This window comes from Anomaloglossus baeobatrachus, chromosome 3 (assembly GCF_048569485.1).
Source record: "Anomaloglossus baeobatrachus isolate aAnoBae1 chromosome 3, aAnoBae1.hap1, whole genome shotgun sequence".
Classification (NCBI taxonomy): Eukaryota; Metazoa; Chordata; class Amphibia; order Anura; family Aromobatidae; genus Anomaloglossus; species Anomaloglossus baeobatrachus.
The window spans coordinates 421,336,687-421,352,583 of record NC_134355.1 but is presented as its reverse complement, the minus strand read 5'-3'; the positions used below and the strand labels follow the sequence as shown (position 1 = coordinate 421,352,583).

The 15,897-nt window shown below is 41.8% G+C and overlaps 1 protein-coding gene across 2 annotated transcripts in view; it reads right to left on the bottom strand.

Annotated features, from left to right (window-relative positions):
* Window positions 1-2,588: 2,588 nt before the first annotated feature.
* The window catches only part of ERICH1 (glutamate rich 1), an 81,772-nt gene continuing 68,463 nt past the window's right edge, over window positions 2,589-15,897 (bottom strand). The window contains exons 6-7 of one of the 2 annotated variants that reach the window (XM_075340332.1): window positions 7,051-7,126; window positions 2,589-4,918 (exon numbers count right to left, since the gene is read on the bottom strand). In XM_075340332.1, the coding sequence (XP_075196447.1) occupies window positions 4,744-4,918; window positions 7,051-7,126 (251 nt within the window). In that variant the 3' untranslated portion in view covers window positions 2,589-4,743. Of the gene's footprint in view, window positions 7,127-15,897 lie in introns of both variants that reach the window. The other variant, XM_075340331.1, reaches the window with a different exon arrangement.

The window sequence follows — 15,897 nt, the reverse complement described above, 5'->3', positions numbered from 1 at the left end:
CCTGGTGTGGGGTAAAAAGCAGCCTAGGGTGCGATTAGAGACTTTACAAAGGCCGAAGGATGAGGGGGGTCTAGCAATCCCAAATCCGGAATTGTATTATATAGCGGCGCAATGTCAACACCTCAGGGGTTGGTCTGATCGAGAGAAAGATGGGGGCATTAAAGAAGTACTGGAATACATAGTGGGTAGAAGTCCATTGGTAATGGGACTAGAGGATGGTGCGGTGGGGCTCCTGGGTAGAACATCTCCTACAATGGCACTTATAAATAAGACCTGGGATAGGCTGAAAAGGGTGAGAGGGGTGACCCGGTTAACCAAGTTTACACCTATCTGGGATAACAGTAATCTCCCGGAGATTCAGAAAATGGGGAATATTGAGGAGTGGAGACGCAAGGGTGTAATATACATGCATCAGATATTGGACGGAGGAATTGTGAAATCGTTCCCGCAGTTAGAGTGAGTTTCAGTTACCGGCGTCCGGCTGGCTCCACTACAGACAATTAAAACATGCGATTGCAGCCCAAGCGGCTAAACAAAGTGTGGCCATACAGACTGACCTGGTACTGGAGTATGTGTGTAAGGGCGGAGGAAGCACTAAAGGGATCATTTCTGGCACGTATAAAGATATACTACATACCTTTCTGTTAGAATACCCAATTAAAACTAAATCTAAATGGGAGGAGGAAGTTGGGCCGATAACGGAGGAGGTGTGGGAGAGTATCCTGGCGTATGTCCCTAAACTTTCCATGAGCGAACCGGCCAGACTGTCTCACCTATACGTGATTCACCGGGTATATAGGTCTCCCTTACTGATGTTTAAAATGGGGTTGAAAAGGAATTCGGAGTGTCCAAGGTGTCAGGGATCTGACGCAGGTATTTTTCACATGATGTGGTCTTGTCCGAGACTGGTCTCCTTTTGGACTAAGGTTATCCACAAGATAGGAAGAACATATGGGTGTGTCCTCCCCAGGGAACCAGTGATATGCCTATTGGGATATGTTGAGGAGCTTGGGGTGGAAAATACTATGAAAATTGTCATTGCTAGGCTGCTGTATGCGGCAAGAAAGCTAATCGCCAGGTCCTGGATTAAAAAAGAGCCCCCGACCAGGGGAGAGTACATTAAAAGGGTGAAGTGTATTCTTCAGCTGGAACGGGGAGTGTATGAAAGAAGGGGGAATGTTAAAATGTTTGAGAAGCTCTGGTCTCCTTGGCTGCAATGCGGATAGGACGAGTGATGGACCAGTAAACTGATATGGGACGGGGATAGCCGTCTGAGACCTCTGATGTGTATGTTTTGTTTTATTTGTGTTACTAGTTGTTCCTCCTGCACAACGGGATGGTTCTATACTACAGTTGAAGGGTATTATAAGTGTGTACTATATGGGATGTAGTATCGGGGAGAAGTGTTGCTGCCGGGGTGGGGGAGGGGGAGTTAAAGGGGTAATAGATGTGATAAATTTAATTTGGATGCCAATTTGTTATTCTGTTGTATGTACTCTGTTTTAATAAAAAAGTATCTGATTTAAAAAAAAAAGACACACTCGAAGAATGGGCTGAGGAGAACAGAATGGTTTTTAACAGGGACAAATGCAAGTCCTACATCTGGCTAAAAGAAATGTAAAAAGCATATATAGCATGGGAGGAATAGTAGGTGATAGCATCAGGGAAAAGGACTTGGGCATAATAGTGGATCCCAGATTCAACATGAGCCAACAATGCAGAGCTGCAGCTAAAAAGGCCAACAACATTCTGTGATGTATCAAGACAAAACATTGAGTCTAGATCAAGAGAGGTAATAATTCCCCTATACTCTGCCCTGGTCAGACCCCACCTGGAATACTGTGTACAGTTCTGGGCGCCCTAATTCAAGAAAGACATCAATATATTGCAGTAAGTCCAAAGTTGAGTAACCAAGATGGTAGAAGGTCTGCAAACCATGTCCTATGAAGAACGGCTAAAAGAACCAGGGATGTTTAGTTTGAAAAAGAGAAGGCTGAGAGGAGACTTAATAGCAGTCTACATATATCTGAAAGGATGTCACAGTGCAGAGGGAACTACCCTATTCTCATTAGCACAAGGAAGTAGAAGAAGCAATGGGATGAAACTTAAAGGAAGGAGATTCTGATTAGACATTGGGAAAAACTTTCTAACAGTGGAGGGCAGTCACAGAGTGGAACAGGCTATCACGGGAGGTGGTGAGCTCTTCCTCAATGGAAATCTTCAAAATGGAAACTGGATAAACATATAGCTGGGATGATTTAAGAGAGCCTGCACTCGCAGGGTGTTGGACCCGATGGTTCTTGAGGTCCCTTCCAACTCTATCATTATATGATTTATGAATTTTCCCATGGAGTGATAACGTGGCGCAGGGTGGTAGTCGTGGATGAAGTATTTGTCTGCCGCACCCCGGCACGCTGTATGAAAATGGAAGTCCTGGCTGGGTGTGTGGTGTTGCACTCTGGAGGCGATACGCCTTTGCAGGCAGCATGTTGCCGATGGTTTGGGCCGGCCAGGACCAGGTGGTGCACAGTTCATTGAGAGAGACCACAAGTTCATAAAAAATGTCATTTTACTGAACATAAACTTGTCAACACCAATGTACATTAGATAGTGCACATAAATAAATCTTCTTACATGTTTCAGTGTCACAAAGGATCATTAAGCACACAACCTTCAGTTCAGTTGTTCCAACCTCCATAAGTCCTTTTCTTTTCCACACTACCCAGCCAAGTATCACATCACAGTCCTTGGAAGACATTCTCCTCCTCAAGCAGTTCCACGTCTTTTCCCTGTTTTGCCAATGTGGCTGGACCCAGCTACTCAAGACGCCTCAGGGACACCTGCTTAAAGCACTCACGTCGTTCCTTGTCCCGCTGTGTCTTGGACCAGGACTTGTCATTCTCTGTCACTCATTCCTTATTTTCCTCGGTCACACTATTCTATGTAATGGGCTCCCTCTTTTCTTGTCACCCATATCATGCGGCTCTGCTGCTCCTCAGACCTGACGTCTGTCTCTGTCACAGGTTGGGCCCTAACTGACGTTTCCACAGCAACCGTTTCTCTCCCTCAGCAGTAGCTCTTTCCCTATTGGCTAATCCTAGAATCCCAACTGTCACCGGGCAGATTTAACTTTTCACCTGAACCTGTAACACTAGTAATACCTTATTAAGCATTATACATTATAACATTATATACTCCATAACATTACACCTTATACCAATACACATACTGTACATTACATCTTCAATACTGCTACACCTCTACATAGTAACATTCTCTACTCTGCTACATCTTATACATTACAATAGCTTACACTATACATTTCTAGATAATATTACTTTATATCTTATCACATATGTATATACTTAACACCACATTTGGTATCTTCAGGAATAGGAACTCGACTACCATCTTACATTGCTCCATGAGAGGAAAGCTGACCAACAGACTAAATATAAAATAATGAGCAGAATTAAGTTAATTTTTATCACTTAATATTGAACAAATTCAGTATGATGGCTAGCAGCTACTGCTAATACAGGTCACGATAGGAATTATTATAAAATGTATTCTTACCTGTAGCAGGTAATCAAAACCATATACCATATTTTTCAGTTTATAAAAAGCATCGGATTAGAAGACGCACCCCAAATTTAGAAAGAAAAATAAAATAAAAAAAAGTAAAAAAGGGGTCCATTTTATAAACTGGTGGTGTCTTACCAGAGGGGGGCGGCAGCGGTGGTGTAGCAGGGTTAAAGGACGCATGGGTGGTGGTGGAGCAGGTGTCCCAGATGCTCGCTGTGGGCGGATTGAGGCAAACAAGATCCAGAAACTGCGGTAGGTCGCTGTGCTGGGGGCGGTGAGGTGAGGCAGGGGCTATCCTTAGGTGCAGGGGACTGCTGGCGCTGTGCTGGGGCTGCTATGCTGGGGGGCAGTGAAGCAATGGCCAACCTTAGGTCGGCAGTACGGCTTCAAATAATGGCGCATGTGCGCAGATTGAGCTGTCGGCTCAATGACAAGCCAAGATCTCATATGCGCACCCACCACCTCTGGGTGCCATTTTCCTTAAGTCCGCTGCTGGGCTGGAGGCGGTGCGTGCGCAGATGAGATCTTGAGCTGAGAGCTCCATCTGCGTAGGCACTGGGCACCATTATATGAAGCCACACCATCGACCTAGGATGGCTCCTGCCTCACCAACCCAGCACAGCGGCTGCCAGCAGCCCCAAGCACAGCCCCAGCAGCATTGCCCCTGTCTCCTGCTAGCCCTCTCCACCCCCTCACGGTAAGCAATATTTGGGTGATAAGATGCACCCCTCATTTTCCTCCCAAATGTTAAGAGGCAAAGTGCGTCTCATAATCTGAAAAATAGGGTAATTTACAGTTTATTTAAAAAAAAAAAAAAAACCCACACTGCTCTTTTTATTCAGCCCCAAGTATTTACGAGGTATGGATGTGACTTAATCAACATGGGATATGTGACCGCCCAGGAACAGCCAAAGATAATCACTAAATTTATATTAAGAAATAATGTGAGTTCTGTAAAAAAAAGAAAGACAATTTAGGAAATTTTAGCAGCTTTGGTAATAAACTATAAAAAGGGAACGATAACTTTGTAAATTAGAACTATCAGGGAGGCGAGAAGTAAATAGATCGGCTTCTACGCACATATCTTTATTCTATTGTTATAGCTTTAACATACAATGAAAAGGTATGATTTTACTCACACCAGCTTTGTTGCCTGTGTCAAATCTTGAGCAGGTTTAGAAGATTGTTCCTTTTGTGTAACTGTTGGAGACTTTTATTCTTTACCGAAGAGTCATCACTATGTCTTCGGAGAGCTGCAGCGATCTGTGTCACCTCTGGCCCTGCTCCTTGAGAAGTTATTATCTTATTCTCTTCAGGTTTCCTTACATTCAGGCTTCACCCAGAGAAGCACAAAGTGGATATTTTAAGGAATGAGTTGATAGAATACAGGCATTGCAGGATACCATTATGCCAGTCATATTTGCATTGAAAATAGACAGCAGACCTTTGTGAATGAATCAGTGAGTCCAGACAAAACAAATAAAACACGTACACCAAAGGCTGCTCAGTCTAGCTCAAAAAACTAACCATAGGAGAAAACAAATGCAGTTTTCTGTCTCAATGCTTAAATCTGATAAACAAAGAAACTGGTTGCTGCAGTGAAGAAACCCAAGACACTTATTTACCGGTGAACCACATAAGATAAATAGAAAGGCACATTATGGGTCAACCCATCCCTTATACCCCAAGAGTGCAGATTTCATCACTAATGTTCTCTCAAGATCCCCTTTTATTTAACAGAGCAAAGAGCTCTTGTCCTTATGTATTACAGTCTTCAAGATAACTGCAATATTTGATCTGCCCATGTATGAGGCCTTGATTTTTGTTTTCGTATGCCTAACTTTTAAGGCAACAAAGTGAGCTACAGCTGTATGTTGATGCAGGAATCAGGACTACAGCATGGGAAAACTGGGTACAACATCATAATCACTGTGTTTTTAAACAGGTAAAATATATCTTGTACTGTGTTAGCCAATAGAGATAAAAAAAAGTTTGTTTAAATGAACTGAGAGTCCTCAGTAGTTGAAGCCTTTTAATGGCTAACTGAAAAGATGGTAATAATAGCAAGTTTTCGAGACTACTCAGGTCTCTTCATCGGGCTCAGTATAACACAAAATCTGAAGAGTCACATTTATACACAACAGGACATAGAATGTGGCAGTAAATAAAGCTGGGTTCACACATAGCGACAACGACCTTGTAAGTGGCTGTTATGATCGCTGCTTAGCTGTCAAACACAGCGACGCAGCAGCGATCATAACGTCGCTACATGTGCAGAGAGCAGGGAGCCGCGCACACTGCTTAGCGCTGGCTCCCTCCTCTCCTAGCTACAGTACACATCGGGTTAATTAACCCGATGTGTACTGCAGCTACATGTCACAGTGCAGAGAGCAGGGAGCCGCGCGCACACTGCTTAGCGCTGGCTCCTTGCTCTCCTAGCTACAGTACACATCGGGTTAATTACCCGATGCGTACTGCAGCTACATGTGCACAGAGCAGGAGCCGGCACTGGCAGCTGAGAGCGGCGGAGGCTGGTAACAAAGGTAAATATCGGGTAACCAGGGAAAGGTCTTCCCTTGGTTACCAGATGTTTACCGTGGTTACAGCTTTCCGCAGCTGCCAGACGCCGGCTCCTGCTCGCTTCATTATGTCGCTCTCTTGCTGTCACACACAGCGATGTGTGCTTCACAGCGGGAGAGCGACGACGAAAAAATGAAGCAGGACATTCAGCAACGAGCAACGACCTCACAGCAGGGGCCAGCTCGTTGCTGGATGTCACACACAGCGACAGCGACGGGACGTCGCTGCAACGTCACAGAAAATGGTGACGTAGCAGCGACGTCGTTGTTGTCGTCGTCGCTGTGTGTGACACCACCTTAAGACACGTTATGTGAAGCAGAACTATCACTATGGCAAGGGTGCACTGTTGTGGCCATAAATATTGTTGTAGTTCATAGATAAGCAGTGTGAACGTTTTATTGTCCTCTGATTAGTGTGTCTGGTCCGGGCTGTGATGCCCCCACATGCTCTGAGGAACACATTTCTTAACTGATGTAAAAAGACATAAATCCATGTGACACATTCATTCCTGCTCTGAATGTGTCAAAGGTCATCATAAGTTTGTATTTCCAGACTCTGTCTCTTTGGGACTTGAAATTTCCTTTCAATACCAGCTAAGTGATACGTCGTTGGATTCAGGGTCTCTTTGCTTACATCATGCTGCTCTCAGATTCACATTAAAGTGAACACAATAGTATTGTTTGCTGTCCTAGGATCTCCAAAACAAAAATCAGGAGCCAGCTGTCCTTATCATGAGTCAATAGGCTGTTAGGAAATAAATTTGTCATAATTGTCATTCATCCATAAAAAAAGGAAGGCATGGCTCCAGCATCTGAGTCCAAGACAGTTAGGAAAATGGAAGTGAAGTTTGTATATAACAACACAAAGTCTTTTAATAATAATTACTTTGTGGGATTTGTCTTTATTGGCAAGATGTTCGTAATCCAGTAGTCAAATAAAAAACACAGCGCTTTTATGTAATCTGAAAAAGACAAAAAGAAATCAGGCTGACACAAAAAACAATTGTAGGAAGTTAGAATTCAATATATCCTAGATAATGCATGCATTTGCTCCATTCAGTCAAGTCAACACAATACATAAGAAAGAAAGGTCACATCAGGCTTCTTACCTTTTTTTCATAAAAATGCAGAAAAAAAACAAGTGGAGTAAAGATTTTATTAACTATCAACCTGATTTCTCAAAGATTTTGTAGAAGTGAGCACCATTAGAAGCCACTGTATGGGTTAATTATTTGATATTGTTGACCACATGCCCTACCTTTGTAATGATGCAAACTTTACAATATATACAGTATATATATATATATATATATACATATACATACATATATACATATACATATATATATATATATGTGTGTGCCGTATTTTTCACTTTATAAGACTCACCTGATTATAAGACGCACCCCCAAATTTGGTGAAGGAAAACAGATTTTTTTTTAATGTTAAATGGGGTCCATCTTATAGTGCCAGTGTCCGTCTAACAAATCATATAGGGTATATGTCCCTCATAGCCCCATCCTAAAATTAGCCCCCTTAATCTGGATATGGCCCCCTTATATTGAATATAGCCCCCTTGTGCTGGCACACGTTCCCCTGTGCTGCCTATGGCCCCCTATGGATTGCACACATTTCCCTGTGCTGCCTATGGATTGCACACATTCCCCTGTGCTGCCTATGGCCCCCTATGGATTGCACACAGTCCCCTATGCTGCCTATGGCCCCCTATGGATTGAATACGTTCCCCTGTGCTGCCTATGGCCCCCTATGGATTGCACATGTTCGCCTGTGTTAGATATTGCCCCCATGCTGCTGCCCATAGTAAAATAAAACACTCTTTCCTTACCTCCTCCAGCGCTGATCTCCCTCCTGTCTCCCTCCGTGCTTCTGTTCCTCCACTTCCTGGTTCTTGGTGCCGGTCATGTGATCGGCACAGCAGAGTGACTTCATCTGTGTGCCTGATCACAGTGGAAGCAGGGACACCGGGGAGAAAAGATGGAGGAGGTAAGTAAAGCTTTTTAATTTTAGGATGAGCAGCAGCATGGGGGCCATGTGCCATCACAGTGGGACGCAGGCTCATATAATATGCACTGTTGCCCCAGCCCGTCACTGCGGTGCGGTTTCAGCGGTGCATATTATATGAGCGGGAGCAGGAGATCTAACGCAGCCGCCCGCAGCGACCACCTGCCCCCAGAGCGGACCCTGCTATCTATATATCTATATCTATATCTACACACATACATACATACACACCCCCTCCCCCCCGTATATTCGGCTTATAAGACGCACCCCCTACTTTCCCCCAAAGTTTGGGGGAACAAAAGTGCGTCTTATAAAGTGAAAAATACGATATATAGATATATATATATATATCTATATATCGTATTTTTCACTTTATAAGACGCACTTTTGTTCCCCCAAATTTGGGGGGAAAGTAGGGGGTGCGTCTTATAAGCCGAATATACGGGGGAGGGGGTATGTATGTATATATTATATATATATATATATATATATATATATATATATATATATATATATATATATATATATATATATATATATATATATATATATATATATATATATATATATACATACATACATACACACCTCATCCTGGTATAACCCCATCTTGCTATATACTGCCGTCCTGGTATGTGCTCCCATCCTGCTATATACCTCATCCTGGTATATGGCCGCATCATGCTATATACCCCATCCTGTCCTGCTATATACTCCATCCTGGCATATGGCCGCATCCTCCTATGTATCCCCATACTGGTATGTGCTCCCATCCTGCTCTATACCCCCATCCTGCTATATACACACACCATCATCCTGATATATACGCCATCATCCTGCTATATACGCCATCATCCTGCTATATGTCCGGCATCCTGTGGCACACAAAAAAAATAAATAAAAACGTTTATACTGTACTCGCCTTTCCTCGCTCCACGCAGCATGGCTCCTGCTCCCGTCTGTGCCGGCGGCGCTGTGTGGAGCCAGTCACGATCCCTACAGCATCGCGATGTCCTCCTGTCTGCCGGCTACGGCTGCGCGTGGACACGTGCGCACAACGATGACGTCATCGCTGTGAGCGCCGCTAGTCTCCACACAGCCTGAGGCGATTTTTTTTATTTAAATCAGATTTTTTTCAATAAACTGCTTTTTGAGGAAAATATTTTACCATCCAAAAGGTTCTTCCATCATGAGATAAAGCAGAGTTGTTTCACTCAGTAGAACAGAGGTCCCAGCCTCTTCTTCACGGCAAAAATATTACAACATGAACAGAGTTGAGAAAAAGACCTTAATCCTATTGTTCTGCAAAACTATGAATACAGAATCAACCCCTTCATTGCCAAGTCCAAGAAGTTAGACAATATGTTTCTGATTGTTTGGAGTGGAATAGATCTGCACAACACAAGAAGAATGTGAATCTAAGTGTGAGGAGGAGGAAGGGCAAGCAGACAAGAAAATGAAAGTGAAACTTTGAGCATAATACTGCAGCATAGCCACAGACAGACAAGTCTGGATCTGTTTGTGTGTACGATCTGAGGTTTATTACATTCTTTCCTTATAATGGCAGCAGGCCGTAAAAGAGACCCAGTTTGGGAATATTTTAATGAAGCTCCTTCGCCTATCGGTAAGGCAGGCATGCGTGCAAAATGCAAACGATGCAACAAAGAGATGCAAGGCCTGGTGGCGCGAATGAGGCAACATCACGAGAAGTGCGGTGATGAAGATGACCAAAGAAACACTTCTGAACAGGCAGGATCTTCAGGTTGGTAAACATTTTTATTGAATCCTATTTCTAAAGGCTGAACTGTCATGTGTGAGAAAAATTATATTTCTTATTATTACTGCATGTTACTGTCATTTGGTACAGTTATGAAGAAAAACAAATATTCCTTTTGGGGCAGGGGCAGTGATGTGTTGTGTACAATAAGCAGAAATTGTATAGTAAACAATAAAATAACAGCATTGACTTTTTTTGTTTAGGGGAATTCATGGATTCTGGAAACTATCCACCTCCAAGATCACCATCATCCTGTTCTACAGTTTCAGAGTTATCCATCCAGGATAGTGCTTCATTAGCAGCAGCATCATCATCAGACACCCACAGCCACATATCACCATCACCCAAAAGGAAGAAAAAACCTTTACCTCCTGGAACCACCATAGATAGGTTTGTGATAAGAACTAGCAGATTAGAAAAAGAGTTGATGAAAAAATTGCCCAGTTTATTTATGCAACGAACTCTTCTTTCCGTCTGACTGAGAACCCACATTTCATTAATATGGTTCAGTCACTGAGACCAGGATACAGTCCACCCAGCAGAGCTGATGTTGCAGGGAAACTGCTGGATCAAGTGTATGACAGAGAAATGGAGCAATGTGCAACAGCTCTGGAGGGTAAAATTGTTAAACCCAAGTATTGATGGGTGGAGTAATGTCCACAATGATCCTATTGTATGTGCATGTATAACAACAGAAGAAGGTAAAGTCTTCCTTACACAAACAACTGATACGTCAGGAAATGCACACATAGCAGAATACTTACAAGAAGTGGCAGTAAAAGCTATAACGACATGTGAGCAAAAATTCAAATGTCTAGTACGCAGTTTGGTCACTGACAATGCTGCAAACGTATCCAAGATGAGAAGAGATTTAGAAGAGCAGGGAGGGAATACAAAGCTGCTAATAACATATGGTTGCAGTGCTCATTTGCTGCACCTCTTAACCAAAGATTTAAGTGTTCCAGAAATAAAGGCTAATGTTGTTGAAATTGCTAAATACTTCCGTAATAATCATTTTGCTGCAGCAGCTCTGAAAAGGATGGGTGGAACCAAGCTAACGCTCCCACAAGATGTTAGATGGAACTCTGTGGTGGACTGTTCTGAGCAGTATATCAAAAACTGGCCTATTCTGATGACACTTTGTGAAGAAAATCGAGATAAAATAGATGGCACTGTCACGGCCAAAATCCTCAACATTGGGCTTAAGAGAAATGTTGAACATATGCTGAGCTTCCTGAAACCCATCTCTCAAGCTTTAAACAAAATACAGAAAAATAGCTGTTTTATTGCGGATGCTGTTGAAATTTGGAAGGAACTGAGTGAACAATTAAAAACAGAACTACACATGGACAGAATTAAATTACAAGCAGTAAACAAACGAATGGGACAAGCACTGACTCCAGCTCATTTTTTGGCAAATATTGTCAATATCCAATATCAGGGTCAAAACCTAAGTGCTAAGGAAGAGGAGTTAGCTATGACATGGGTATCCAGCAATCATCCATCTTTAACGCCAACTATAATAAACTTCAGAGCTAAGGGGGAACCATTCAAGAAATATATGTTTGCTGAAGATATTTTAAGGAAGGTCACACCAGTAAACTGGTGGAAGTCACTTAAGCGCTTGGATTTAGAGACTGTTCAAGTAATGATTTCACTTTTAACAGCAGTAGCTTCTTCTGCAGGCGTTGAAAGAATATTCTCTTCCTTTGGACTCATTCATTCTAAATTGAGAAATCGGTTGGGACCCAATAAAGGAGGAAAGCTTGTTTTTCTTTTCCAGATTATAAATAGGAACAAAGAAGAAGATGATGATGAAGATGACGACAAGTGAGCTACAGAGGACAGCAGGGACAGTAGTATTTAAGTTTTTCATGTGTCGGGTGGGCTGACAGTCTAAGTTTCTTAAAATTATATATATATATATATATATATATATATATATATATATATATATATATATATATATATATATATATATATATATATATATATATATATATATATATATATATATATATATTTTGTTTATCCAAATTAGTTAACAAACATGGATGTTTAAGCAAATAACTTATGCTGTAATGTTGTTATTGTTTCAGTTGAATAAATCTGTTTAAATTGTTATTAAGGTCAGGATTATTTTTCTCCTTCCTAAGTACAACAGAACAGTGGTGTCCAAATATGAATGATTAACCCATTAAACTGGGGAGAAAAAAGGAATATAAAAAGTGATTCTAAAAATCTTCATCTACTTGCATGTTAAAGTAGCAAGAACTAGTTTAGGTAGAAACTTTGATTTAAATCACTGATTTAAATCAAGCCTTACTGACTAGTGATTTAAATCGTGATTTAAATAGTGATTTAAAATCAGTTAGATTTAAAATCAAATCCACCCTGCAGCCGAGCATGATCACTCCAGGCTGTAGTTGCCAGGGGTGATCATGCGGCCGGCTGTTAGTGCGCGCGCACCCCCCGCCCATCACCCCGCCCACCTGTCAGCGTCAGCTTCAGTGCTGAGAGATGGGCGGGAGGAGGGCGTGCATATGTAATGAGTGGGCCCACGTGGTCACGGCAGGCGCTGCTGCAGCCTGCTCGTGCCCCTATGACCCGCTCCACCGCAGCACCCTCATTCCCCTCAACCACATTTAGACCATAATACGCACCCCCCACATTCCCCCAACATTTGGGGGGGGGAAATAAAACGTATTATGGTCCGAAAAATACGGTAAGTGGTGAATTAAAACATTGTAAAAATATAACTAAATTAAAAAAAAAGCCAGTGTCGCCATTTTTGGACACCCACAAAGTTTTGGAGGTTGATGAAGCTTAGTGAAGGCTTCTTTTTTGAAGGTTGACCTGATGTTTATTTGGACACTATTTTGGGGTAGATATGACATTTTGATCGTATCTTATTGAAATTTTTTGAAGAGTTGTGGAGACAAAAGAAAAAAAAAAGAAAATTGAAACTCCGGAATTGTATGAGTTTTTTTGTTTCTCTGTACACTGTTTACCGATCAGGTTAAGGTTATATTTTTATACAGATCTTTTTAAACCTTCATCTTAAGTGTAGGAAAAAAGGGCGCCTTGCGAGGTTTTTATTAGAGAGATATATATATATATATATATATATATATATATATATATATATCTCTCTCTATCTATCTATCTATCTATCTATCTATCTATCTATCTATCTATCTATCTATCTATCTATCTATCTATACACACACATATACATATACATTATATATATACATATACATACATATATTACACACATATACATTATATATATACATACACACACACATATACATACATACATACATATATACATACACATACATATATATATATATATCATACATACATACATACACACACACACACACACGTACGTACATACATATACACCCCTTTTTTCCCCCAAATGTTACTGTATTTCTTAGTCCTTTTCATGGATTTTAACCTCATCCAATCACTTGTATTATATACAGCATTACCACAGTATTGCTATATAGCAGAAATCACAGACTCCTATGAATACCATTCAGAAGCTGGCATTCACAGAAGTAGCATCATGACAGGCACCGAGGGGTCTTCAGTAGACCCCTTGGCATTATGGCAACCCATTGACACCATATGATCATGTTACGGGGGTGCCGATGAGCAGTTAAAAGCAATCCACCCCCTGGAACACGCATGATAAATGATGCTGTGATAAAATGACAGCGGTATTTACCAGAATAACAGCCGCGGTTGGAGCTCTCTAACTCTTAGCTGTTTAAGGTAGATAATGACTGAATAACACAGCCTTCATCTGTCAGGAATGGGGCAAGCTCAGCTCCTAAGGCCTCTCCATTCATCCTCTGCCAAGCAGAACTGTACATGTAAAGGGGTTAACTATACACATTTGGTAAGACTAAGAACCCTTACTGCACTTGCAGAAAATAAACTGAATTTCTTACACTTTGTTTTTGTTCATGTTTTGCACTGGAAATAAGCCAAATGTCCAATGCACTTCAAGCGTTGTACATCTTATGTTTTGTGCTGGTTCTTTGCCCACTTATTTCTTGGCAGAAATCTCCAGTTTAATTTAATCTTTTAAATGAGCAGAATCCTTAACTCCATTAAGTTTGAGCTACATGGACTATTAAAGAAAATGGACAAGGTTAGGGAGTGTTTAAAGTCCCCATATGAATGACTAAGGTTCTATTTGCATTTTGCTTACAACAGTCTAAACCTGGGGGAGTTGTCACAAAATGTACCTACCAACGTAGACATTATTCTACTTGTTTGTGACCTTGTCAGCATTCTGGCCAGCTCAAAAAAAATACTTCAGTCTACATTTCTCAGGAAATGTTTCACCCAACTAAAATCACACAACCAAAATGAAGAAGAGCTGATAAACAACGTTCACCTTAGCTTGACATATGTTTAGCTTTCTTATGATACATATTGCTTGTTTCAGTAGGAGAAAGCCAATAATGTCATAGGGCAACAATAAGTAAAATAATATTTTCCATGATGCTCAGGTATATAAAAGCTTTGGTATGGGATTGGACAGTAGACTGAAGGCAAGGTAGCCAACAAGTGCTCAGCACCATTAGAAACACCTTGAAGACTGTTGGAAGCCATTCCAGGTGACCACCTGATGAAATTGCAACTCTGCCAATCCCTTCACTGGCTTCCCATTGCCCAACGATTCCAGTTCAAAACATTAATCATGACATAAAAAGCCATCCACAACCTGTCTCCTCCTTACATCTGTGACCTAGACTCCTGGTACCTACCTGCACGCAACCTCAGATCCTCACAAGATCTCCTTCTCTACTCCTCTCTTATCTCCTCTTCCCACAATCGCGTACAAGATTTCTCCTGTGCCTCCCCCATAGTCTGGATCGCTCTACCTCAGCATATCAGACTCTCCCCTACCATAGAAAGCTTCAAAAAGAACCTGAAGACCCATCTCTTCCAACAAGCCTACAACCTACAATAACCCTCAGTCCAGTACACCACTGCGCAACCAGCTCTGTCCTCACCTATTGTACCATCAACCATTCCCTGTAGACTGAGCCCTCGCGGGCAGGGTACTCTCTCCTCCTATACCAGTCTGTTTTGTATTGTTATTGATTGTTGTAAGTATACTCCCTTTCACTTGTAAAGCGCCATGGAATATATAGCGCTATAATAATAAATAATAATTGCTTGAGAAGATACCAATGGTGCGTAGAGCTGTTATCAGAATAAAAGGGGGTACATTTAGAAATCCAAGGCTTAACACATATTGTGGTTTGTTTCACATGTGTTTCTTCATGGTATGCTTGCCTTCAGTCTGAATCTACAATGTACAGCACAGGCCAAAAGTTTGGACACACCTTCTCATCTCTAAAACAGCTATTAAGAGGATACTTTGCGCAGCAGGCATTCATGGTAAAATAGCTGCTAGGAAACCACTGGTAAGGACAGGCAACAAGCAGAAGAGATTTCTTTGGGCTAAAGAACACAAGGAATGGACATTCGACCAGTGGAAATCTGTGCTTTGGTCTGAGGAGTCCAAATTTGAGATCTTTGGATCCAACCACCGTGTCTTTGTAGAAAAGGTGAACGGATGGACTCTACATGGCTGGTTCCCACAGTAAAGCATGGAGGAGGAGGTGTGACGGTGTGGGGGTGCTTTGCTGGTGACACTGTTGGGGGATTTATTCAAAATTGAAGGCATACTAAACCAGCATGGCTACCACAGCATCTTGCAGCGGCGTGCTATTCCATCCGGTTTGCGTTTAGTTGGACCATCATTTATTTTTCAACAGGACAATGACCCCAAACACACCTCCAGGCTGTGTAAGGGCTATTTGACTAAGAAGGAGAGTGATGGGGTGCTACGCCAGATGACCTGGCCTCCACAGTCACCAGACCTGAACCCAATCAAGA